General features: G+C 48.3%; 1 protein-coding gene across 6 annotated transcripts in view; it reads left to right on the top strand.

Moving 5' to 3' along the window:
- The window catches only part of HIPK2 (homeodomain interacting protein kinase 2), a 159738-nt gene extending 134487 nt beyond the window's left edge, over positions 1-25251 (top strand). For all 6 annotated transcript variants that reach the window (XM_016161864.2, XM_016161859.2, XM_016161860.2 and 3 more), the window contains 6 exons: positions 2526-2668; positions 5406-5585; positions 8294-8575; positions 20123-20367; positions 23366-23526; positions 24691-25251. In XM_016161864.2, the coding sequence (XP_016017350.2) occupies positions 2526-2668; positions 5406-5585; positions 8294-8575; positions 20123-20367; positions 23366-23526; positions 24691-25161 (1482 nt within the window). In that variant the 3' untranslated portion in view covers positions 25162-25251. The remainder of the gene's footprint in view (positions 1-2525; positions 2669-5405; positions 5586-8293; positions 8576-20122; positions 20368-23365; positions 23527-24690) is intronic.
- The last annotated feature ends 416 nt before the right edge of the window (positions 25252-25667 follow it).

The following is a 25667-nucleotide window of genomic DNA, read 5'->3' on the forward strand; positions in this document are numbered from 1 at the left end:
TTTTCCTAAACCTTCTATAGAATTGTTCATTTCTGTTGTCATAGTTCTCATTTTCAAGAGTTCTTTCTTGTTCTCTGAATATAGATATGGCTATGTAGATAAATTCCTATATATGATCTTATTTCATGAAGATGTGTGTATATATATAATTCTAAGTCTGTCAGGATATCAATTCTTGATATTTAGAAATTTCCTTCAGTTTTTATTTCCTCTGAGTTCCTTTTTTTGCTTTCGTCTCTTTCATGTTAGAGGTTTCCTTTAATAGTGGTGATCCTTGGCTAGTCATTCATATTTAAGACTGAAGCACTAAAAAACTAATTGGAAAGATTTGGGGGAAAGGGATTGTTGAATGTGGGCTTCTCCACAGGTCAATAAGGACTGAGCCCAGCATTTTCACTGGAAAATCCCCTGATCAGCAAATGTTATCCATAATTTTTTCTATTGAACTAGTCAATTTCCCTAGAGAGAATACCTCCAGCCTCCTGCTTTGGGGTGGAGCCTCTATACCAGATGTCTGGGAGCTGACGGGTGAGGGAATCTCATGGTTTAAGATGCACACTTGACCTTAGATTCCTTCAGTCTGCTAACTCAATAATTACCTTTCTGTTTTCCAGTCTCTAAAATTTTGTTACTGTCTCTCCCTTTTTTTTTTGTTTTTTGTTTTTTGTTTTTGTCCTTATGGGCCTATATAAATTTTTTCTTCCTTATCATTTTAGTTGGGTTTAGAAAGAGACAGCAATAAATATATATGTTTAATTTACCATATTTCTGGACATGTTATTTAACCTTCACGTGTTTCAGTTTATTCATCTGAGAAATGAGAGGAAACAGTAGTCCCTACCTCACAAGATTCATTTGAAGAAAATCCATTTATAGTCCTAGCTCTGTTTGGCATAAAATATGCATCAAGAAATATTAGCTCTAATCTTATAAAGTATTAATAAATTATAAAATGTCTGAAGAAAGTGTCATCTCAAATGAGTTGAACATATCAATCAGTGAAAGAAGTAAAAAAAGAGCCTTTTACCCCATCTCTTTGATGTAAAAAGTTAATATCCATTTTAGGGAGATCAGAGAAAATGATGTCCTTAGTTTGATATCAAGATTAATTATTTAAAAATGATATTAGTCAAAACACATGCTTTTCATGAGATCTGAAGTAAGTTTCAAAGTCACTAGCAATCTTATTGCCAATGAAATTGTTATTCGTTTAACATTTTGAGCTTGTAACTATGTTAATCAATTATTTTCTGCTCACTGTGTTTGAATTCGGTAAACCTGAAATACAGTTAACTATATAATTAAGTACCTTGGTAGAATTGCTCCTTTATCAACAAACATTTATTAAGCACTTACTGTATAATATGTGGTCCCTGAGCATTCTGCCTATAATCAAAACAGATCAATAAGCAAATAGGCACTATCAAAAAGTAAAAGAGATCTCACTGAGCCTCATCTTGCAACATGAGAAGGATGGACCAGGTGGTGAACTGTCCATTCAGATCTAAAACATGGTCATACCATTTTTATACCCATCATTGTTTATTAAGCCTTGACTCAAATTTCCAGAAGTGCTTGTTTGTGCATATGAGCCAAAATATGCACATGAAACACATGCACAGTTTGCGGAACACTCCATTAGATAAATTACCCAATGCTGGCCATGCCTAGCCTGATGGAAAGAGAGAGAGACAACTGTAAACTCCTGACCTGCATTCCTTTGTAAGTCCAACTTTGGACAGTTGTGTTCAGTCTAAATCATTTAATGACCAAAGCAAACAGAATCATGATTTGAGGATAGAGAGAGTTTAAAACACAACTCAACACAACACAACTCAACAAGTCTATTCAAGGAGGAATCAGGAAAGTTCATTTTAGGTTTTTAGAAAAATCTTAATATTTATGAAGAATCAAGCTGTGGCTTTCTTTCTTTCATTTTTACTTTGAGGGGTCAAGATAATTCTCAGTTAAGCTTAAAGTCCTAGCTAAGAATTTATTTCACACTTGCTTGTTCTCAGATGCAGGCAAGTACCAGGTATTTGGTGATGTCAAAATTATGTTAACTTAGAATTCTAAGGATAACACAGTTTGGAACTCTAGATTCTAATTGATAAACAAAAGGTAAGATATTAAATAAAGGCTTCTAGATGGAAAACATCTTAAAGGTGAAGAGTTACCCTTGTATGGCCCCATTTAGCTACTTCAACTCTTGCACATAGTTGTGTGACAGAATGAATCAATAAACGAACGTTTGGAAACTTTGAGCATTGTTCATTATAGCAAATGTATAAATAAGTCATTTTTCAACACTCATGAATTCCATACAGCTCTGCCCATGCACATATTACCTTCTGTATAGCTCATGTATGTTAATTTGATCTCCCCTTAACTTAGTTTTTGAGGCCAGGGACCAGGTCTCCACTTTCACATCCATCACAGGGTATAGCACAGATAAGTGCTAGCCTCATTCAGATTGATCACGTGATTAACAAACATGGTGATGACAAACATCTTCCACTCTACAGCAGGCCTGGCCGAGTGGAACCCAGCAGATCCTGCTTCCCCCAGCGTGGCAGCAGCTGACTGGAGTGGCCACCCACACGTCAGTGCAGCATGCAGCTGTGATTCCTGAGACCATGGCAGGCACCCAGCAACTGGCCGACTGGAGGTAAGCAGGAGGGCAAGCGTGTCTGGTGGGAGGCAGGGCCACCGGCCACCTGCAGAGCTGCTGCGCTGGCCTGTACCTGAATTCTCTGATTCGTAGAGAGTGCTTTAAATTAAAAGGGATATTGTGTGGAATATGACTATGATGTAAAGAGAAGTAATTTTTAAGTAGATATACAAGAAAATCAGCTTCATTATTTTATGGTCAATTGTTGCTTTCAACTCAGAATTCAGTTACATCATTTAATCACCAGTGTAATTCACTGGACATGGCTCTGGATGATTTTTTATTGTTTCTCAGAATTAAATTCCACTCCTAAAAAAAAAAGATTTGTTACCAATGAAAGAATGCAGAAGAGAGTCCCTGAGGCTCCTGAGCAATTCTCAAAAGTGTTCTCAAGGTGTTTTGAGACACGGGCACACTGGAGTCATCTCAGCTCTCCCAGGAGCAGGCTTCACAGACAGGGTTTCTTTCAAATGGCAGACTCTGACATGTTTGCTGAGTGTGGCTCTTCAGTTAATAATCATCTTATAGATCAAAGTCCACTTTCCACAGACCCCCGAGGCATCTGCCTGACAACTACCAGCATGCCACACCCTCTGCATCTGTTTCCAGAACCGACCCCAACCCACTTCCTTACCCACACATTGCTCTGTTGTTTTTGTGGCCACTTTCCACTTTCCCTTGTACCTCCCATCCACCCCATCCAACACCACCACAATGCCTCCCTTCACCGGTGCAGAGCCAGATGGCACACCCAAGTTGTCCCCAGCTTCCTGAGAGACACTTTGGGCTTCTCTCATTCGTCCCAAACATCAAGGCAGGTCATACCCTTCACCTTCTCAAAGACTCCATATCAACCATGGGGCCTCCGCGCAGTGCCTTTTCCGACCTAAAAGACTATCGTGAATGCAGAGTTCTCAGTAAAACACAGAGGGGTAGAGCAAGAAGCCCCAGTTAAGCCTCAACTGCAGCTTCCTCCATTCCTCCTTCCAATTTTCTGACTAGTGAAGAGAGTACATAGGCTCTTTCCCATGCCGCAGTCACTCTTCACGGTCAAGACCACCCCCACCCCCATGTCCACCCCTTCTCGTTGGAAACACTTTCAAACCAGGTAAAGCTGGGTTCAATTCTGGCTCTGCGTGACCTGAGCAAGTTATTTTAACCTTTATGAGCTTCAGCTTCTTCTTCAGTAGGGTGGGAATAATAAGGCCTGCCTCACAGGATTGTTGGGAGGCTTAAATTAAGATAAAATACAAAGCACTTACCCTGTATTTAACATGTACCATACCTGGTACATGACCGGCTATAAATAAATGTTATCTTCCCTTCCCCCATGGGCACCAGTTCATGCTCAGCAAGACCACTTTCCCTCTGCGGCTCAGCAGGAACCACCACCAAACAAAAAGCTATTGGACCAGTTGGTTTTTTTCTCACCCCTTCTTCTCCTAAAAGATCACACAGATGCTGTACTCCTTTTTTCCTTTGTCTTTCAACATTTATGGCTCATTTCATTTCATCAATGCTCACTTCATGCATATTTTCTTATTCCTTACATCTCCTTATCTCTTCCTTGGTTGCCACAGAAAACACTTGGAGCCTACACTATTTCTTTCTCCATTTCATGTGCGGACCAAAGAACATCCATCCATAATCATGGCTAATAAACACAAGAGAAGTACCAATGCTAGACTTGTATCAGAGGAAAAAGAGAGCCAGGTCTTTTTGAAATAGCAATGACAAAATAAAGAATCCGTAACATGTTTCTAAAGTCTGTGTAAATGTCCAAAAGACTCAAAATTTCTACACAAGTGTCCCCCTTTCTTTTCGTCCTATTCATCCTTTTCACCAGCTTGCAAAGATAAATTTTATAATATTTTCAAAATTCAAATAAATTCTTCTATCGTTTTTTTTAATGTATTAAATGGGCCTTTAAGGGCAAGTGTCTGAATTAATCACCACTTTTAATATTTCAGTGGGAAAACAAACCTTTTACCTCTATACAACCCAGATCATAAAAACTTTTGAAACATAACCCATATTCAGTATAATGGTTGCCAGTATTTCTATCAACATGTGTGACTATTATTAATTTTGATGTACTACCAAACTATGCATGTCTAGTCAACCTTCAATTAATCTAATTGTTCATTCAGCAAGCATGTAATTAATTGATCAGCTGCTAACATGCCTGAGCATTGTGTTAACCACCTGAGAGAATTTGAAAGAATGTTAACATTTCCTAACACCAAAAACATATGGCTCCCAGTCTTCAGTGTGTTTTTCACATAAACTGCAATTTCCTCATTTATAAAATAGTATTGCTAAGATATCCAGCCTCCCTCACAAAGCAGAAGAATCCATTGAAGGCCTTTTGTAAATTCTGTAATAAAATACACAGCAGTCAGGGCCTTCAGAAGCTGGAGGGAATATGTATCAGCTCTGCCCAGAACTTAAGCCGAGCCTCCATACTTGGCATTCTCCCCACTTGAAAAGCCCTCTTTCTCACTCCCCAGCAAACTGTGCTCCTGCCTCTCCTTCAGAACAGCTCTTAACTGCACCTGGGAAGCTTACCTGATGAGCTCACCTGGCTAGGCTCATCTCTTCAACAATCCCACGGGCTAATGAGAAAACCAACTGCTGAGCTGAATTTGGCTTTTAACTGAGGAGACACTTTTATCTTACAAAGAAGCTGTGTATTTACAAAATAAAGAGCCTCGTTTTCCCACCTCCATTTCAGGAACACGCATGCTCACGGCAGCCATTACAATCCCATCATGCAGCAGCCTGCACTCTTGACTGGTCATGTGACCCTTCCAGCCGCCCAGCCCTTAAATGTGGGTGTGGCCCACGTGATGAGGCAGCAGCCAACCAGCACCACCTCCTCCCGGAAGAGTAAGCAGCACCAATCCTCTGCGAGGTAGGTGGTGAGCCTCTACCCCGCAGTGTGACACCTCTGGGCGTCTCCGACAACGTTAAAGAAACCTCTTGGTGTTGGGGCGTACCAGCACGTGCTCAGTCCCTGGCGTGGGACAGGGAATGGCCGGCGGAACGCAGGGTACCACGCGGATACCGCTGTACCATGTGGATAGAGCTAGGATTTGAAGGAGATGCTTGTTCTCAGGGCTGTGCAGGTGCCCACCTGCCTCTTGCCTCACCATTCTACCGGCCTTGACTGCATCCTGATCACAGTGCCCTGTGCCAGGGCTTTGAGCGATTCTGCACCTTCCACTTGTCTAGAAAATTCCCAGACTCACCTCTGAAGTTGTACTTCGGAAACTATAATAACTTTTCTTTATATTAGAAACATGTGCTTTTTTTTTTTTTTTTTGAAATCTAAGGTCGGATATGTAACCCATGTAGCTGCTTAAATCCAAGCACCGGCTTTTGTTAGTTCTAGACACCAACCAGCAGAACCATAATCTTGGCCATTCTCTCTAAATCCAGTTCATCTCAGTGAATTATTATTACAAATCAAGATCAACAAGAAGGCACATGCCATATGATTCCATATTTATGGCATTTTGGAAAAGGCAAAGCTGTGGAGACAGAGACCAGCTCAGGAGTAGTCGGGGACTAGGGTAGGAGATGAGGGGATTGACAGGGAAGGAGCGCGAGGGAACTTTTGAGGGGGGATGAAGAAGTTCTGTCTGGATTGTGGTAGAGGTCACATCATCATATAGTCAAAACCCATCAAACATTCAAAAGGGCAACTTTTACTGTATATATACTGCAATAAACCTGACTTTTTTAAAAAGATTTCCAAACCCTCCCCCACCCCCCCAAACACACACACACACACACACACACACACACACACACACACAATCAAGATTGTGCTGCTGCAGAATTAACACTACATTTATGTTCAGTGGCACTGACGTGGAAGGACCCAACTGCTTCTTTGGAACAGGTTACTTTAGAGAAGTCCAGTATATAAAATGTCCAGTAAAGTCTGATTTCCTGCTCATCATATAGCCAGGCACCAGCAATTAGGCCTGTCCTTTTTCATTCCCATGCGGAGATGAATCCAGCAGCTGACTCCTTCAAGTTGTCAATCTTCAAGATTCCCTATTTGGGCGTTGCTGACAACTCAGGGAAATTCCTCTCAAATCAGTGGCAGGCCTCCGAAATGCTTTTGTTTGGCAGCTCTGTGACAACACACTCATGTCATTGTTGGATTGGGCAGCAACGCAGGCCACCATCTCAGTCCTCATGCGCTGTCATGTGCAGCTTGATAGGTGGTCACACAGACACTGGGCTGACTGAGGGCTGACCTTGGCATCCTCATGGCTCACCTTGGCCAGGTAGGGGCAGCAAGAACCCGCAGCCTCCCAAATTTTGAAAAGTTCCTTTGTTGCCTGCTCACTACCCAACTGGCTTTTTGAGGCTCATTGCCAGGGCATTTCAAGATCAATGTAATTATCGTGAAGTTATGTATTTGCCTGTTTTTAAAACCAATGCCTTAGGCAAAACAGCCTGAAAGGCCAGAATTCTCTCCCTTGTTAGGTGGTGCAGCCAGGCATACCTTTCTTTAATAATGCCAATAGAGATATTTTAACTGCTGGAGTAGTGAAAACATAATCTCAAAACTGTAACATATTAGCCATAACAAATATTCAGGCTCATGGCAAACAGTGTACAGTCTTATCAGTAAAACTTATTACCAGCCTTCAAAAAGGAATGAGCAACATATCTGATACCAACTAAATAGGAAATTTTTGAAATCTACCTTTATGGAATTTTGTTTATCTTACTGCCATCCTCTAAGCTAGGTTGTAGAATCTCTAAGGACATATTAGAGTCTTTGGTTTCATGATAGGTTGGCTTTGATCTCACTGTATACATATGACCAAGCTCAGCAAGGGTTGATGGAGAGGGGAAAAGGAAAGTATTTTTTCCCCTAAAGTTATTGGAAACTACATTGACTATTTTGTTAAGGAATTTTGAGTTTATCAAAATCAAGATTAAAGGGTCCCTTTTTAAGTATACTTTTTCCTCTTGCCCGTGTCCCAATTTTTCACTGCAATTGAAACAGACTGGTAAGCTTCCTGTGGCGCTCAGGTGTCAAAATCCAGGGGGCAAAGGTTGGTTTTTAATTATGCATACACAGGTTATTTACGGTCATGTCCATTTCCCAGAAGAAGAAGGACAGAAAAGTAAACTTTCACCAAAGTTAGATCCTTTGATCCAGAAACTCTTTAACAGATGAGTGCTTTAGTTCATCAAATGGTAAACCAGCCATGAGCAAGGAACTCAGGCTTTATGTGGTAAATACCGTTTCTTCCACCTCTCTCTCAAACAAGACCTAAGTATGTTTGGGAGGATGACAAGGTGCAGCCTAGGAAGTCAGGCCTTGACCCTGTAGGTGGGGCTGCGTTGGGGCAGACGCTCTCAGATCCTGGGCTTTGCATCCACCCCACAAGGCCCGTCCAGTCCTTGGGCACAGTCCCTCACCTCCTCAGAGCCCTGGCTGCTCCCTTGGTCCTGCCTGGAACTGGCACATGGAGCCAAACCAGATCCCCGAGAAGATCAGGCTGTCATCCCTTCTGTGTAGCGACTACCTAAAAGAAAGCTCTCTAGAGGCGGCCACTTCCTCTCTGAGACTGTGTGGCTTTGTCGTTACAGAAATGTCTCCACCTGCGAGGTGTCCTCCTCTCAGGCTATCAGCTCCCCTCAGCGGTCCAAGCGTGTCAAGGAGAACACACCGCCCCGCTGCGCCCTGGTGCACAGCAGTCCGGCCTGCAGCTCCTCCGTCACGTGCGGCTGGGGCGACGGGGCCTCCAGCACCACCAGGGAGCGGCAGCGGCAGACGATTGTCATTCCCGACACCCCCAGCCCCACGGTCAGCGTCATCACCATCAGCAGTGACACGGACGAGGAGGAGGAACAGAAGCACGCCCCCACCAGGTGAGGCCTCGCCATCTTCACACTTTCAGAAAGGACCGGGTCGGGGCTGCGCTGTGGCTGCGGGCTCCCACAGAGAGACAATTCCTGGTGGATCTGGGCCACTTTTCAGCATCGAACATGACGGTCCTCCTCTCGTGGCCCCTAAATTGTGGTTATGCCACATCCTAGAGTCTTAAACTGATTTCAGGGGAATGTCAGACAGATTTTCCATAATTGTTCAAAGCCAACATAATTCAGAATCACTTTGGTCTTAAAAAATAGTTATAGGTGCTATACATTTGGGGGACTCGAGACCATAAAAATCAAGCACACAGTGCCAGTGTGTTTTAGCCCTCCTAAGCTTAAAAAGCTCTGCCTCGGGCTATTGAATTTATTCCCAGTTGGTCAGAATATTTCTCTAATATTGCTTTGGCTCGCTCAGAATTCGAAATAATTGTCCAATTAATCAGAAATTTCTCTGTGCCTGATTAACTCAATCTTTCAAACTGCCAGTTGGCTCTTCACCCAGAGAGCATTACTGTTTATTCCAAAGTAGTAAGAACTCATTTTACTCTCTGTGTGCTTGCTGGGAAGAGGGAAGAAACATTTATTATATTTCCAAGACTGTTAACCCTGGCGCCAGAGTCTCTTTTCCTATGCTTTCCAGCCAGACTTGAGCAGAGTACGGTTTGCACTTGGGCTGACTGATAGCCCCCAGAACTTGCCCCTCCGAAGCGATCTGTCCCCTGGCCTTTGGCACCCCTGGGGCCTCGAGACCTTGTAGTTCCAAAGGTGCATGCCCCAGCCTTTTGGCTCCTTGCACTGGGACCAAAGGCCAGGAAAGGGAGGCCAGCCACCCCCGACCCGGCGCTGCCAGTCAGCACATACCCCATGACCAAATGCAAAACTTAACGTTCACGATAAGATGTGAATTATTCCTGGTTGGATGCAAAATCATTAATTAGCCATCACAAACCCTTTTGATTAGACAATAAGTTCCCACACTTGTCATTACGAAATATACAGATAGAGTAAAACATTCCCACTGTAGCTACTCCCGCGTGAGTACCCCCTTCCCATCTCCATGATGAACTCGTACTTCGTTTTTTCATGGTAAGGCTAGTGTATGTCTCATTGAGGTGTCCTCTCTCTTCATTGAATGGCTCAGCGTGCTCTTCAGTGAAGAATATAAAGGAGCACTTCCGGTCCCAGCCTCGTTCCGGGGGCTGGAGGGGCCACAGGGTCAGAGACCAGGCACAGTGCTTCACTCCCCACCGGCCTATTCCAGGACTAGCCTGTTTCCTTTTTGATCACAACCCCAAGTTGAGTCAATACTCTGACCTCCCCAGTTCCTCGTGTCCCCCAGCCCAGGAATGTTATGGGCTCAGGTGGTCCTTCACAAAGAGAGAGGGACCCTGGCCGGGAGCAGCCAGCCCCCACATTCGTTTGTACCATTGGGCATAAGACGGGCCCAACAGCCTCACCCAGCCCTTTGCCAGAACTGGAAAAAAGCAGAAGCAATCTAAAAACATGACAGTTGACTAGATTGGAATATCATTTTTGAAGTGTGAGATCTGAATTGACATAGGCTCTCCACACGTGTGCTCGGGACAGAATTGCCGGGCACGTCTGAGGACAAGGAGGGTGAGGGTGGCGTCTCTCCCCCCATCAGCTGCCGGGGCTGCGAGCGCTCGGCAAAGCCGAAGCGCAGCCTGCGCCTGCGGCCGTCCCCACGGGCCCACAGAGAGACAGTGCTGAAGTGCTGGGCGGCACTTGAGGACCAAGATGTAAACGACTCGAGACTTAGGGGAGGGCAGGGGAGAAGCCGAGGGTCAGGCACACAGGTGAGGAACAGCCACCAGTAGCAACAATGGGCCACTGAGCCCCGGAGCTTCATAAAGTGACAAAGGCAGGGGACTTCCTGCCTGCGCAGGATAATGAAATGTACCAGGGATGGTACAGCGCGTAGGGGCAGGTGCAGACTGAGACCAGAGAGTCCTCGTGCAGGGTCGCAGCTGTCCACAGCTGTGACAGGAGGCTTACGGGATGAAACGATAGTGTTTTCTGGAAAGATCAAATGACTGTTGACTTCAAAAAGTGTTGTAAGACCCAGGAAGACAGAAAAATGTACTTGAGTCTGATAAAACCAAAACCAGTAGCTGTTTTATTTACAGAGAAATAACTGTGTAATGTGATCGTGTTATTGTGACTATACTTTGGAATAAGAGAAAAATGGAGGGAGTATGTCATTATTTATTCTTAGAAATAAGAATTATCATAAAATTTAACACGGTAAATATTTATTGGCCCCACTAGTGTAAGATATTATGCTAGGAACTGCAGGTGTTACATAAATAATGTGGACAGTCTCTGTCCTCAGGAGGTTTGCAAGCTAGGACATGTACAAATCATTATAACACAAAACAGAGTACCAGTCCCATAAAAACTAGCAGAAGACTATGGGGATGCAAAGGGAAAACAGCTCGTGGAAACAGCAGCAAGGACGGGGCTTTTTAAGGCAGAAGGTACGGACAGGGGTGGACAAAAGGAGAAGTCAGGGTGGGAGGTGTGCAGAGCCTCAGGGGGGTAGGAACAGGAGCGTGGGGGGCAGCTGGTCAGAGACAGGAGGCAAGGAAGGAAGGGAGTTCAGAACAGAAAGGAGAGTTTGGGGGCGTCCCTTGGATGGAGGTGGTCAGCTTCGTCAGAGGTACTGTGGAGCTCATGAGAAAGCATCGGTCTGTACTCCCAAACGCAACCCAATGGGGAGCCGCTCGGCTACTCTCCACTAGAAGCTTCTATAGGCCGTCAACACTCGGTTTAAATGGTGGAGACTTCCCTCCTTGCCTCTGGTCTCTCTTGTGCCCAAACCCGATCTCTCCTGTGCCCTGAGCATCGACATTCCGATCTGCCGAGTTCACAACCCCTTGCCTGTTTGCTGCTCACCCAAGTCTGGCATGTTTAGTTTCCAGGGCTGGCCCTGTAACTCTGCCTGGAATACCGAGTACCCCGCTGTGGGTCTCAGCCTCAACACCAGCCACAGAGTGCGGGGGCCGGTGATGCTCACAGGGGTGTGAGTGCAGGATCAGGTGGCGGCGCCTCCTCCACTAACATGTCTTTTAGCGCCAACGTGAGACCAATTATGATAAACGCACATTTTTAGACCTAACTACAGGTGTCACTAAATCTCCAGGACCAAATGACATTGCCTAGAATTTTTAGAGGAATGCCAAGGCACAGTTACTATTCCTGACCCCCAGTACGTGGCACTGTTGGTGGCCAGAGCAGAAGGATAGTCAGTGGCCCCCACTTCTAAGGATGACTTGAGCCTGGGGGGCAGGCTGGGAGCAAGCAAATCGCAGAGGAAGGATCAACAAACATTCGCCAGGTGTTTTCACCTGCACGGTCTCATGCATCCTTTGGTGGAGTGCACAAGACCTATAGCTCTATCCCTATTTGATAGATGAGGAAACTGAGTCCCAGGAAAGTTAAGTGGCTCCCCCAAATGAATAAAAGTTCTAAACAGCAGAATTGACAGTCTTAGTTAATGGCAAAAATAATTGATTTCTCTTCAGTTGTTAATTCAACTAATATAAATTCTGCCCCGCCCCTTCCTCTGTCCACCGCCATGCCCACACGTCTGTAACCACTGTGTGCAGGGCAACAGGCCAGGGCTTTGGGGACCGGAGCATCGTCCACTGAGCCCCCACTGGGTGCCAGGCATCTGTCAGCACTGGGGTTCGAGCAGCGAGAAGGGCAGATATGAGGTCTTCTAATTCTCTAAGAACTTTTTTAAAAAGTGAGGAGGCCGAGAAAGACCCAGCAGCCTCCTTCTCAGTGAGTTGCTGTTGGACTAGGGGACTCTGTAGTCATGACTCAAGAATGAGTTCATAAAGACAGAAAACAAACTAAACATATTTTTCTGGCGTTAAGTAGTAAAACCAGTCTTGTTTTTAATGCCTACTCGTGCTGAATAAGCCATCTTTTCTCCCTTAAAATCACCTCGGACAAAGTTTACAAGTACACATCATATTCAGACCCTCTGCTAACCTTGCCTTGCGCTGCAACTGTCTTTTGAGACCACATCACAGAACTTTTGGTCCTAAGGGTAGTTTTTAAAGTACATGACCAAAGGGACCCATTGCAGCTGATCAGCTAGACATCGTTTCGTCCAGTCTCCATGATTTATTTATTCATTCATTCATTCATCCGGTTACCTGGGTGTTTCTGGTGGACGGGTTTTGTTTTCCTTAGGTCACCAGGACAGTGCCACATTCTCCTTCACTTCACATGTGTCAGCAGCTGCTCAGAATATTACAGCTAATGGTACCAAAATGTAAACTGCAAGAAAATTGATCCAAAAATGTCACTCAGTCTTTTAGATGTGGAAATAGTTACTTGGATCACTCTACTAATGTTTATATTTTAAAAATTTGATCCAACATGTTCTAAATTGAAAATCTGGAGAAATTATTTTAGAAAAGACACAATTTAGAAACTGATTAACTGTTGCTCAAAAGACTTTGGCCTGAAAAAATTGCATCCACTTAGCAGAAGGGAAAGAAATGCACAAATTTATTATTACATGGGCAAAACGAACCCAAAATGGAATTCGTTTCGATTGCCATCTACAACCAGGAGGCTCACCTCATTCCTGCTGTTGATCAATAAGCTACCGAGAGCCAACGCAGGGTGCTGTGGAGGCATCAGATTCAAGCTCGAGTGAAGATATCATTTGAAGGGGCTTCATTGTTTCAGTCTTAAGTTACTGCACTCCCCACAGTTGAACGAGATTTCAGTCATATTCTTCATCTCGGGAGAGGGGAGGGTGTTCTGTCAAGCCAGCGCCACCGCATCCTCTTTGCAGGGCTTCCTTACAGACACACCAGTGGTCAAGTAGCTTGGTTAAGGGGCTGCATTTTGAAGAGACATTGTACTGTGCTGCCCCCGGCAGCATGTCCTAACACTTCAGCGCGTTACAGAGCCATCGCTGACTTTCTCCTGGTTTCCTTACTGCCGTCCACGGGGCAGAGGGAGGAAGGCGTGGGAGAGGGTTAGAGAGCACAGGCAGAGCCAGGCGTGGCGGGCGGACCTAGTGTGATTTGCAGAAGAATGTGGAAAACAAGCACATGCTTCCGCTGTGCATGAGGGGTGAGGACCGACTGGATGGCTATTCGTGGTTCTTTCTGGGCCCTGTTTCTGATTTCTCTAGAAGGTGATAGAGTAAAAAATGACTTCAATGGTGTTATTATGTGTGTGTGTGTGTGTGTGTGTGTGTGTGTGTGTGTGTGTATACACACGTACACATGGATATAAATGTGTAGATAATATACCCCGGATGGAAAGTGTGCACCAAATTTAAAACGTAGATATTTTGGTTCTCACTAATGACTTTAAGCTGGGAGCACATTGTCCCTCTCTTCGCATGTAGGGCTGGGGAAAAGCAATCGACTGTGTATTTCTAGGTGGGTGAAGGGGGAATGGGAATAGCACGGTGCACAGTACTCACCTCGGTGAAGGTGGCCAGGCCAGCGGCTCCCCTCGTCATGAGCTGGGACAGCCGTCAGTGCTCAGAGACAATCCCGTGCTTAGAGAAGACCCCTGCCACCAAGTGGTCCAAGAGGAGCTTCAGTTAGTTTACATTCTCAGTGTTCGTGGCTAGAAGGGGTGGGGCTAAAAGAAATAGCTGAGCATAGTGATTAAGAGCGAGCGCAGGTCTGGACAATGCAATCACAAGAAAACCGATAACTTAATTCAAAAATGAGCTAAGGACCTGAATCGACATTTCTCAAATGAAGACTTATAAGTAGCCAACAACTATAGGAAAAATGCTCAACATCAGTAGTGACCAGGGAAACGCAATTCAAAACCACAATGAGATATCACCTAACACCTGTCGGGATGGCTATTTAAAAAAAAAAAAAAAAAAAGATATAACAAGTGTTGACCAGGGATGTGAAGAAACTGGAACCCTTACAGTGTTGATGGGAATGTAAATTGGGGCCACTACTACAGAAAACAGTATATAGGTTCCTCAAAAAAATTAAAAATGGAACTACCGTATGATCCAGAATCCCACTTCCAGGTATTTATCCAAAAGATTGAAATCAGGGCCTCAAAGAGATATCCGCACGCCCGTGTTTATTGCAGCATTATGCACAATAGCCAAGATGTGGAAACAACCTACGTGTCCATCAGATGAACAGACAGACGAATGGATAAAGAAAATGCGGCATGTATATCCGATGGAATGCTATTCAGCCTTAAAAAGAAATTCTGCAGTATGCAAAAAACCTCTTCTGTGAGGTATCTGAAAGAGTCAAATTCAGAGAATCAAGGAGTTAAATCTCAGAGGCCAGGGGCTGGGGAGTGGGGGATGGGGAGTCACTAATCAGTGTGTATAACTTTCAGTCAAGCAAGACGAGGAAATTCTAGAGACCTGCTATATGACATTGTGCCTGTAGTTGACAATATTGTGTTGTACACTTAAAATTTTAAGTAGATCTCACATTAAATATTCTGATCACAATAAAATAAAATTTTTAAAAATAAGTACAGCGAAGATCAAGCGTAGTCTCTCTCTCTCACACACACATTCCCCGCCCCCCCACACACACACACACACATGCACACACGCACAAATCCTAGCTCTTGGTTCAAACCTGAACTACAGTAGTTATACATCCAATAAATGTTACCTATACTTAGTAATCAGTGTCATAATAATCAAAGAGTAGTAGTTTTCACACATGGCATTGACTCTCTGTAATCAGAGTGGAAGTAGTTATGGACGCTTTACTGGTGGAGATGAGTTTTGACCCTGGTCCTGAAGGATCGAATTGACCCAGATTGGCAGAGAAATCAGAAACACAGTGCAGAAACACAGCGGCCACAGGGAAGGGTCACGGTTTGTCACTGATCCTCCAGCAGTGTTGTGTCTGTTAGGGCTGATCATTTCTTAGCTCCTTGTTTCTTTTCGTCATTTTAAAATGATGAAAATCATCTATTGCCATGACAACACGATGCAATCGTGAACTCTGGCAGCTTTGTTCTTTATTCAGAAGTGATGTTCTGTCAAGACCATTTAGGCAAATATTTCTCATTCTACTCCTCTCACTGTCTGTCCCTTCCGTTAACCAATTCATAACGGGATTGATAAGCGATCAACAATAATTAGACACTGTGGTGGAATGAATCCCAGTCAAATCGATAACATTTGAGCCTAAAGACTCAATAGTGTCAAGTAATAATGTCGAATGTGTGCTCGTTTTTAAAGTGACTCATTTAGCAGCTTCCTGTTTGTTCTCTAATCCGCATAGAGTGTCGAGGTACAGCACAGAGGTTTCTAACAATAGAAGAGATTAAAAACAGCTGTCAGATTAACTCACCATTTCCAGAGCTAACACATGTAGACCCAGAAAGGCAGGGAAAGCGGCGCTGGCCTGCGTCGTACCTGGGTGCTCATCGGGCGTAGGGCTGTCCCAGCTCCAGCAAAAGGGGTGGGACCCACGCAGCTCGTGGAGGCTTCATCCCACCCTCTTGGGTAGATGCCACGACAGGGACACGCGGGATTCCTCAGCCTCTTCAGCGCAGAGGCCCTCCACCTGGTGGGCTTCCGCCAGGTGATCGCTGAGATCTGACAGGTGGTCTAGACCGAGCTTTCAGCTGTTCTGAGACCTGCCAGGAAGCCATGCCTCCGTGACGGGGAGCTCACTGATTCATGAAGTGGCCATCGTCTGTTCAGTTAGTTCCACTTGTCAGAAAATCCTTGCTCATATTGAGCTGAAGCTTCTCCACAATTTCTAAATTTGAGTGAAGGATTCAGAGTGTGTCCAGTCTGCATTTTATTATGGCTTGGCCAAAATTAGTGTTGTGCGTGTGCTGTTTTTAATTCGCTTATTTTCTAAACTACTCAGAACCTGAGGAAGATGTGGTCAGCAGGAATTGGTTGCATCTAGGGCCACACGTCAGGGACTTATTTCCTCTCCAGATTAGGAGTAAACCAAATCCTGTTAAGTGTCTTTACTAATAAATCTTTAAGTCAGAAGAAGGGCCCTCACAGTGGCTCTTTCAATGCCACTCTCCCTGAGGGATTTCATAGCACTGGAGCTGGAGGGATGTCCGGGGAAGCACAGCGACTTCCCAGCCGGTCCGGGGGCACACTGGTATAGACAGCAGGTCCAGGGCACGTTCGGAAGCCAGCCTCAGTTCTTGATGTGACCCCCTCCGCCCCCCAGACCATGCACTTGCAACAGAACACGTCTGCGGTCTGCGAGATGACCGGACAAGCCACTGTGTGTTCATGTCAATCACGCCAAACCGGCTGTGACCGAAGCCGAGCGTGAAGGGCAGGGCAGCGCCATCTCGCCGCATCCCCTCGAGAACTGGGAGCTGCGTGGTCGTGCCTCCCAGGCCTGGCACTCCACCCTGGGACCCCTTGGTGTGGGTGCGGGAGGAGGAGAGGCGGCTTCCCTTCTGTGGCATCTTCACAGCAGACCAGGCACAGACAGAGGTCCACCCCCTGCCCAGCCCCACCCGCCACAGCAAGCAGATGCGGCTTCAGCTTCGCTGGTCTGTGTGTTTCCGAAGCAGCTCTCCTCCCTTCCAGCGCTCCCTCCTCCTGATTCCAGAGCTCTCCGCGTGTCCTGCTGCTCTTAGGTTCTTTCTCCAGATGTTAGAGCCTCAGGGGTCTTTCCTTGGTGCCCAGCTTTCCTGTCCCAAATCTCTATGCCCCCCTCCCCCCACTAATGCCGTTTGCTTTTTCGTTTCTAAATAAGCATCTGGACTTTTAAAAACTTGAGACTCAATTCACGTGCCATACAGTTCGCTCATTTAAAGTATATAATCCTGTGGGTTTTGGTATATTACATTAATTTTTTTAAATTGTGGTAAAATATATATAACACATAATTCACTGTTTATTTTTAAGCATATAATTCATTGACGTTGCGTGTGTTCACCACTATTTCCAGCACTTCTCCATCACCCCAAGCAAAGTCTGTGCCCATAAGCAGTTACTCCCTGCTCCTCCCTCCCCCAGCCCCTGGTCACCTCGAGCCTGCTCTCCGTGCGAATTTGCTTATTCTGGGTTCCTCAGGTTGGTGGAATCGTACAGTATCTGTCTTTTCGTGTCTGGCTTATTTCACTTAGCATAATATTGTGAGGGTATATCCATGCTGTAGCTTTCATCAGAACTTTTTTCGCTTTAATGGCTGAATGACATTGCGTTGTGTGGCTATACCACATTTTGTTGATCCATGCATGCGTTGACGGACACTTGGGTTATTTCCACCTCTTGGCTACTGTGAATACTGCTGCTGCGCACACTGGCGTGAGGCGTCTGTCTGCGTCACTGCGTTCCGTTCCTTTGCGTACGTCCTGGGAGCGGAATTGCTGGGTCACATGGTAACTCTCTGTTCAGCTTTTTGAGGAACAAGCGTATACATTTAAGCCGTTATAAGTGGAAAGTGTAGGTCTTTATTATTAAAATTTTATCAAAGTTAATGTGAAGAGATATAAATATATGCTCATTCCTCGCTTTCTTTTGCGTTCTTAGCAATTATCATCAGTTCAAATCATTTGACAGTTCATCGTGGAAGGCTTCGTGACATCCATTATTCTCTTTAACTCATTATTTTAAAGCTTTTACTGTTTAACTTGTCATGTTTTTATACAGTTCCCCACTGAGATTTTAATCTCCTCCCGAGCAGAAGCATGTATTGCTTTGTTCGGGAATTCCCTGTCGCACCTGGCATAGACCTCCAGGGTACCTAACTGATGAGTCTCAGTTTCTTTCATATCAATCTTCTACTTTATCCATAGACTGGGAACTTTTCCAGCAAGTCTGTGCCTTATTATAATTTACTTTGCCTGGGTACATATTTTGCAGTTTAACATGTTTTCACATGTTAAAGAAGGTACCACACAACTAATAGTAATAATAATGATAGCAGCTAATTTTTATAGAATGCTTAGTATATGGTATGCACTTTTCATGTATTTTCTCCTTTAATTCTCAAAACAGATGTGAAATAGCCACTATTCACATTTTACTGATAAGGAGACTGAATCACTCAGGTTGAGTAGTTGCCCAAGGCCATGTCCAAGGCCACACCACCCACTAGTGCTGACATGGCCATCTGGCTGCAGGGACCGTGTTCTTATCCACAGACACAGTTAGGGAGGAACCCTTCTCCCCTGAACCAGAGACGACAGAATGTGCAGCCACCAGATGGTTATCCAGTCCAGGTGCCAGTACTGTCGGGAGCGGGGGCCAGACCTGTGGGCTCCCCGCCCAGCGCCTCCAACCTTTCTGTGGGTTAGCAGGCCTGCTGTCCTTCCACTCACCATCTGCCTGGCCGCCTGGGGCACCTGAGTTTGCCCACTTTTCTGCTGCCCTTAGGGGGCAGAGAACAACCTTGGAAAGAACCCGGCCTGTGACTGGCCTTGTGACCTTAGCCGAGACACCTCGGAGCTTTTGGCATCCCGTTAGCCCTCTATAAATACCAACTTTTCTTAGCAACTTAGTTGGAAACTGACCCATCTTACTTAGGCAATCAATATTGCTTAAAAATAGATGGTCAATATACAAAAATAGGTGAAAGTCCATTTTTAAAGCCTTCACAGTAAATAACAAATTTCGTATTTATCATCTCGCCTGCCTCTCGCTGAGCTCGGAGGCACTCAGAATTGGTTCCCAAAGTAACCACATAAACACAAATATCTCCAGGGAAAAAACAGCCTGGTCAAGAGCCATCGAAGCTGGTTCCTCCCCATCGGCGTGTTAAGTGGCAGGCATAGGATGAAGGGCAGGGGTCGAGAGCCACTCCCTCGTAGGCATCCTCCCGGCAGACGCCCCCTGACCTCACTGCCATTCAGCGCTGTCTCCTCCCTGTTCCAAGTGCCAAGCCACCCCTGAGAAGGGGACTCAGAGGTGCTGGGGGGCCTGCAGCACCTCACATCCCACGTAGCACCCTCACAGCAGAGAGATGGCCGGGTGTCAAGTCCAGCTCCGATTTCCCTTCCTCAGCGCGTCTGAACTGTGTTGTGGGCTCCGCATCCTCGGAGCCTCGCCTCTCCCACCCGTCCCTGCACCCCGGTGTCTCTCAGGGGCTCCATCCCTGCGCCTCAGTTCACTGGATCCCCCAGCCCCAGCCTAAGTGCGTGCTGACCCCGTCCCAGAGGTGGCATTCTCAGACCGGGCCCTCGGCTGGCCCGGGTCTTGCCTGGCTCTCTCTGTTCACTCGCATGACCCCTTCTGGTGGCGCAGAGGGCATCGCCATGCCATGCTGGGTGGCTGGGGCCTCTCCCACTCAGTTCCACGGATCAGGGAGAGCCCAGGCCCACCCGGAAGCTTCCCACTCCCCGGTTTCCAGAAGCACCTGTGGGCCCAGCGCCAGCCCTTTCTCAAGTCTTCGTGTGTCCCCCTGCACCTGTTAGACAGGTGACAGTCGCGTTAGGGTTATGGAGTGAGCGCCGCAGTCACACTGCTGCCCCTCGTGCTCCACCTCCTTCCCTCCCCCAGGGGACCGAAAGCGGCTTTTCGGTTCCAGTGTCTCCCTCTGTTTGCAGCACTGTCTCCAAGCAGAGGAAAAACGTCATCAGCTGCGTCACGGTCCATGACTCTCCCTACTCCGACTCCTCCAGCAACACCAGCCCCTACTCCGTGCAGCACCGCGCCGGGCACAACGCCAGCACCTTTGACACCAAGGGGAGCCTGGAGAATCACTGCACCGGGAACCCCCGAACCATCATCGTGCCACCCCTGAAAACCCAGGCCAGCGAAGTGTTGGTGGAGTGTGACAGCCTGGTGCCAGGTAATCTGGGGCCTGCTGGAGGCTGGGTCTCTGTTTTCTGCCACGAGCAGTTTTGTGACGTGAGCGCCGGCCGATGCGGAGCCGCGGTAGGATTCTGCTCAGCATCACTTATGAGCAGCATTTTCGGTGTTTGATTCTGTAATTGCTGCCTCGCTGGCTTTGCAGTGGCTCTCCCTCCGACTTGGTTGATGAATATACCATAAAAGCTGCCTCGGTCCTTATCCAGCAATCTGGAATGACACCCACTGTGGGGAGTCGCTGACCGACTTCCGGCGTCACTCCCTCCGAGAGGCCCGGTGCTGGGGACCGCGGTGTGGGAAAAACCTCTCTGAGGCTTGGTCCCTGAGGGTGAAACAGGCTCTTCTCGCTTCTCCATGGACGTCAGGTGGGAGGATGGGCTATGGCAGGGGCGCTTCTCCCCCACACGCTGCTCGATTGAAAGGACCCCTTCCATCCCGTGAAGCTTGTCCTGGAAGAAAGGGGTTTAACCTCCTCCAGACAGCTAGCGCCTCACCCCAGATCTAGTAGCATCTCTGCAGCAGCTCCCTTGCTCAGGCTCACCGGTGGGGGAATCCGGGGACCAACCCAGAAGAAATCTGCACGTCCTGCTTTTCTGCCACAGACCGTCACCATCCAGGCCAGTCAGTGCCCTCGCGATAGCACCATTTAGGGGAAAGGGGATACAGAGCGCCGGACGATTTTGTTTAGATGTGACAAGCTATCATTCATTAGCTGTTATGCACTCACCCCATCTGTCCCCTGAGGGTGCTCCAGGGGACCTCGGAACCTTCCTGGGGTGGGTGCCATGGGTAAGGCCCACTCGCCCTAGGCAAGTTAAGCACTGCCCCAAGGGCGACCTGAGGGTGGGGGATGCAGTTCAGGATAGGGTCTTTGGGGACTTGCCCAGCCCAGTGCCATAGACCATTCCACATGGTATGGCCTTGAGGACTTCTCTCTCCCAGAACCCTCTGTGTCTACCCAGGCAAGGACGATAGTGGACACCTTGGCAGGAAGCCGCCCTGTCCAGCAGTGACCAAAGGACCCTTTAGCAAACCCAGGAGTTCACCCAGGAGAGGGCTCCTCAGAGAAGGGGCCCTCGGTACTGCTGCTCAGATATCCCTCAAATTGTTTAAAACTATATCCGCCACACAGCTTTACGCTGAAGTATTTGCAAAGGACCTAATTCCTGTCATGTCATATATTGTTTCATTATTTAAGTGCTTGAAATACGTTTGTCAAAACCTTGAAACTACAGATTCAGCCCATTTAATACTTGGAAAAGCTGCCTCATGCCTAACGAGCAGTCACCCTGGCTGTCAACCCAGGTGGCCAAAGCCGGCTTCACCTCTGACAGAAAATGTCTTCCCTGCAACAGCCACCTGCTCCCACCTCCTGCTGAGTTTTATCTCATGAGTGGACGGGTAGGACAGGGCATCCGCAAAGAGTTCGCAGCCTGGGTAAAATGAGCCCGGATGGCCTTCCCTGTTTCTTACCTAAAAGGCGGCTTGGCTTTGCTCCCGAGGCTCTGTCCCTCAGGAGCTGTTCATTCCAGAAGTATTCCATTGGGGCCCCCTTAGTCTCACCCTGGGGTCCCTGCCCTGCATTAACATCCAGGACAGTGAGATCCAGGATGCGGTGCAGGTGCCTCTCTGGAAGGTGACAAAATGGTGGCAAGAGTTGCGGAAACCGTAAGGCCGCCTAGTCCGACCCCAGGAGAGCGCCAGCTTCGCCCAGCGCAATGCAGCCACTTTCTGTCCTCGGAAACCACAGAGGTGCCTGGTGGCCCTGCCTCTCCTGGGAAGCTTGTTAAGAATGCAGATTCCCAGGTACCCCTCAGGACTCTTGATTCAGTGGATGGGGAGGGAGGGCCACCTGGTGCCCACGCACGGTCAGATTTGGGGGCCTCTGTTAGGACCCACTGTCCCCCTCCCCAGTGAGGCACCTCTCCCTTGTGGGGGGCTGTTATCTGGGGGTCAGGGAAGCTCCTCTGACTTAAGCAGGCCACCCGATCTGTCCCCAGGTTTCCAGTTTCCCCTCACCCTTCGTATGAGGCTGAGGCCTCTAAAGCCTAGTTCTCTCCATCAACCCCTAATCAGCATTTTGCTGCTGGGCAGCACGAGGAGCAAACTATCCTGACGCCTCTGCCCGTCCTTGCCAGCTCTCCCTGAGTGTTGTGTGGCTCTTCTCTTGAACACCCCTCCTCTGGGCAGCTCCCTCAAACGTGGACAGTCTTAGAGTCCCCCAGGAAGTCTGCAGAGGACAACGCACGTTTCGGCAGGCGACCGGATTCCCTGTGCCAGAGGCCTTCTTCGTATTGACTATGTGTGGTTTCATCTTGGTTTTCATTCATCTGTACCAGACAAAGCCTCAGGAGAGAAATGTTTGATTTCTAGAGAGACCCTGAGAGATCATAGCACTCGATTCTGCCTCAGCCTACACCCGCATATGACAGTCCCCTGACTTACCCCCCTCAAGACACGGGTCCCACTCTGCCGGGAGCCAGTATTCATCATTCACTGACACCGAAATTGACTAAACTGCTTTATTTAATATAAGCTCATTACCCTATTCGTTTTATTCCGGTTGTTTGTTCCTCCAAGACGTGTGTGGTCTTTTTTTTTTTCCTCCAAGATGCAGTTGTCTATATCTCTGTCTCTCTCTCTCGGTGGGTAGCCCCAGCTGCAGCCCTGGGTGGGGCGCTGTGGAGCTGCAGAGAGCTCTTCCCCTTTCCCCGCTGGGCCCTCCCCAGGCCTTTCGGTATCACCACATCGTAATTCTAAAGTCCAGCAGGTTTGCTGCCAACCAGTGGAACATTCCAGAGCCCAGCGGCCAGTCCAGAGTCAAGGCAGCATCCTGACTGGGTCTGGGGGAGCCGGGGCTGGTTTGCGGTTGGCCACCACAGGAAGGACAAGGCCAGCGTTGCCCCCGAGGGGGTCAGCGCCTTCCGGGTAGCTGAGGACCTGTGACCCATCTGTGACCTGTTTCTCCTCCCACACAGTCAACACCAGTCATCACTCGTCCTCCTACAAGTCCAAGTCCTCCAGCAACGTGACCTCCACCAGCGGCCACTCTTCAGGGAGCTCGTCCGGAGCCGCCGGCTACCGGCAGCAGCGGCCGGGGCCTCATTTCCAGCAGCAGCAGCCCCTCAACCTCAGCCAGGTAAGCCCTGCCGACGGCAGGCTCAGCTTCAGAGAGGGTCACCGTGGCAGAACCCCCGGTGGTAACAGGAAGTACCCTTAGCGACCTCTGGCGTTTTCTATCACGGGATCGCGGAGAGCCGGCCCAAAGCAGAGTGACTGTCTGGCATCACAAAGTGCTAAGTGACACGGTGCCAGAGATTTAAAAAAAATAGAATGGCCAGGGACACTAGGGACAGACCCGTGGCCCCACAGGCAGGCCTGCCGAGTCCTCTGAGCGAAGGAGGCCCACACAGAGGACGGAGTCAGAGGGTTCAGAGAAGGCAGTGGCGTTTGGGGGGGTGGGTGCGAGGGGACGAAGCAGGGTCTCTGCGGGCAGGGCTGGATCAACTCAGGTCCGAATGGCAAGGTAGACTCGGGCCTGTTTCCTCAGAAGCCTCCCAGAGGTGCAGTAAATGGGGAGTTCGTGCTCAGAAACCCCTCCTGCGACGTGTTGCACCTGGCTCATAAACCGAGGCTGCATCTCTGTGTCAGTGACTTAAAGTCCTCAGGGACGCGGGCTGGTGCGTCCGTACCTGTCTAACTTCAAACAGCAAAGTTTCTGAGGGCCTTGATTTTAGAGAACAAGATTTCACGCTGAGAGAGAAGCCAGTCATTACTGAAAGAGGGGTCCTGTGCCACTCGACAGCTGTAGTGCGTCCCCGGGAGACACACGGTCTCCTGCTGGCTCTGCGGCTGGCTCTGTGGGTGTGTTGTCCAGCCTGAGGGGTGCTGGGCCTGTGCACGGTGCTCCTTTCTCAGCCAAAGCACTACTAGGGAGGCATCTTCTGTCACTCGCATGCTTCTGGCCTCCTCCCCTTCTCCTCCCCGTCCCCACACCTCGCCTCCCCCTCCTCCCCCTCCTCCCTCTTCTCCCTCTACATCACCTCACCCTCCTCCCCTCCTCACACCTCCCCTCCCCCTCCTGCCCTCCTCCTCTTCTGCACACCCCTCCTTACCCTCCTCACTCTCCCCCTCCTTACCCTCCTCCCCTCCTCCCTTCCCCCCACCCCACAGCTCTCCTCCCCTCCTCCCCACACCTCGCCTCCCCCTCCTCCCCCTCCTCCCCCTCCTCCCCCTCCTCCCCCTCCTCCCCCGGGCATCCAGCCCCCAGTGCAGCCCTCTCCTGGTGCTTCTCCTTCTCCAGGCTCAGCAGCACATCACCGCGGACCGCGCCGGGAGCCACCGACGGCAGCAGGCCTACATCACGCCCACCATGGCCCAGGCTCCGTACTCCTTCCCGCACAACAGCCCCAGCCACGGCACTGTGCACCCCCACCTGGCCGCCGCTGCCGCCGCCGCCCACCTCCCCACCCAGCCCCACCTCTACACCTACACAGCGCCCGCAGCCCTGGGCTCCACCGGCACCGTGGCCCACCTGGTGGCCTCCCAGGGCTCGGCACGTCACACCGTGCAGCACACTGCCTACCCGGCCAGCATCGTCCACCAGGTGCCCGTGAGCATGGGCCCCAGGGTGCTGCCCTCGCCCACCATCCACCCGAGTCAGTATCCGGCCCAGTTTGCCCACCAGACCTACATCAGCGCCTCTCCGGCCTCCACCGTCTACACTGGATATCCACTGAGCCCCGCCAAGGTCAACCAGTACCCTTACATATAAACACTGGAGGGGAGGGGCGGGAGGGACGGGCTGCGGGACAGGGAGAGGAGGAGGGACCTCGGTGGGAGCTGGGCTTTTTATACTGAAGATGCCGCACAGAAACAATGCAAACGGGGCAGGGGAGGGGCCGAGCCACAAACGAAACTTGAACTAGGAAGTGGGAGGACTTAGAGGGGAGAAGAGGACATTTTAAAAATGAAGGGATTCAGGAGGGGGGAATCTATGCTTTTTATTTTAAAAAAGAAAAAGAAAAAAAAAGAAAACGGCAGTAACAAAAAAAAAAAAAAAAAAAACAGTTCATGAACCCATTCTGCACCAAATGGGGAAGGAGAAGAAGAACGTGATGGAAGATTCTGGAAGTGGGGGGCCCCAGTTTTTGAAGAACTTTATGAACTTTTCAAAAGATTATTTTCATATGGCAGCAAGTGACATTTAAGAATTTGCTGTCAGGGGACACCTGCTGTGGAAATCCAATAGATTTTTAATTATTGAACATGAAAATTAGG

The sequence above is a fragment of the Rousettus aegyptiacus genome, unplaced genomic scaffold (assembly GCF_014176215.1).
Source record: "Rousettus aegyptiacus isolate mRouAeg1 unplaced genomic scaffold, mRouAeg1.p scaffold_m13_p_13, whole genome shotgun sequence".
NCBI classification, from domain to species: Eukaryota; Metazoa; Chordata; class Mammalia; order Chiroptera; family Pteropodidae; genus Rousettus; species Rousettus aegyptiacus.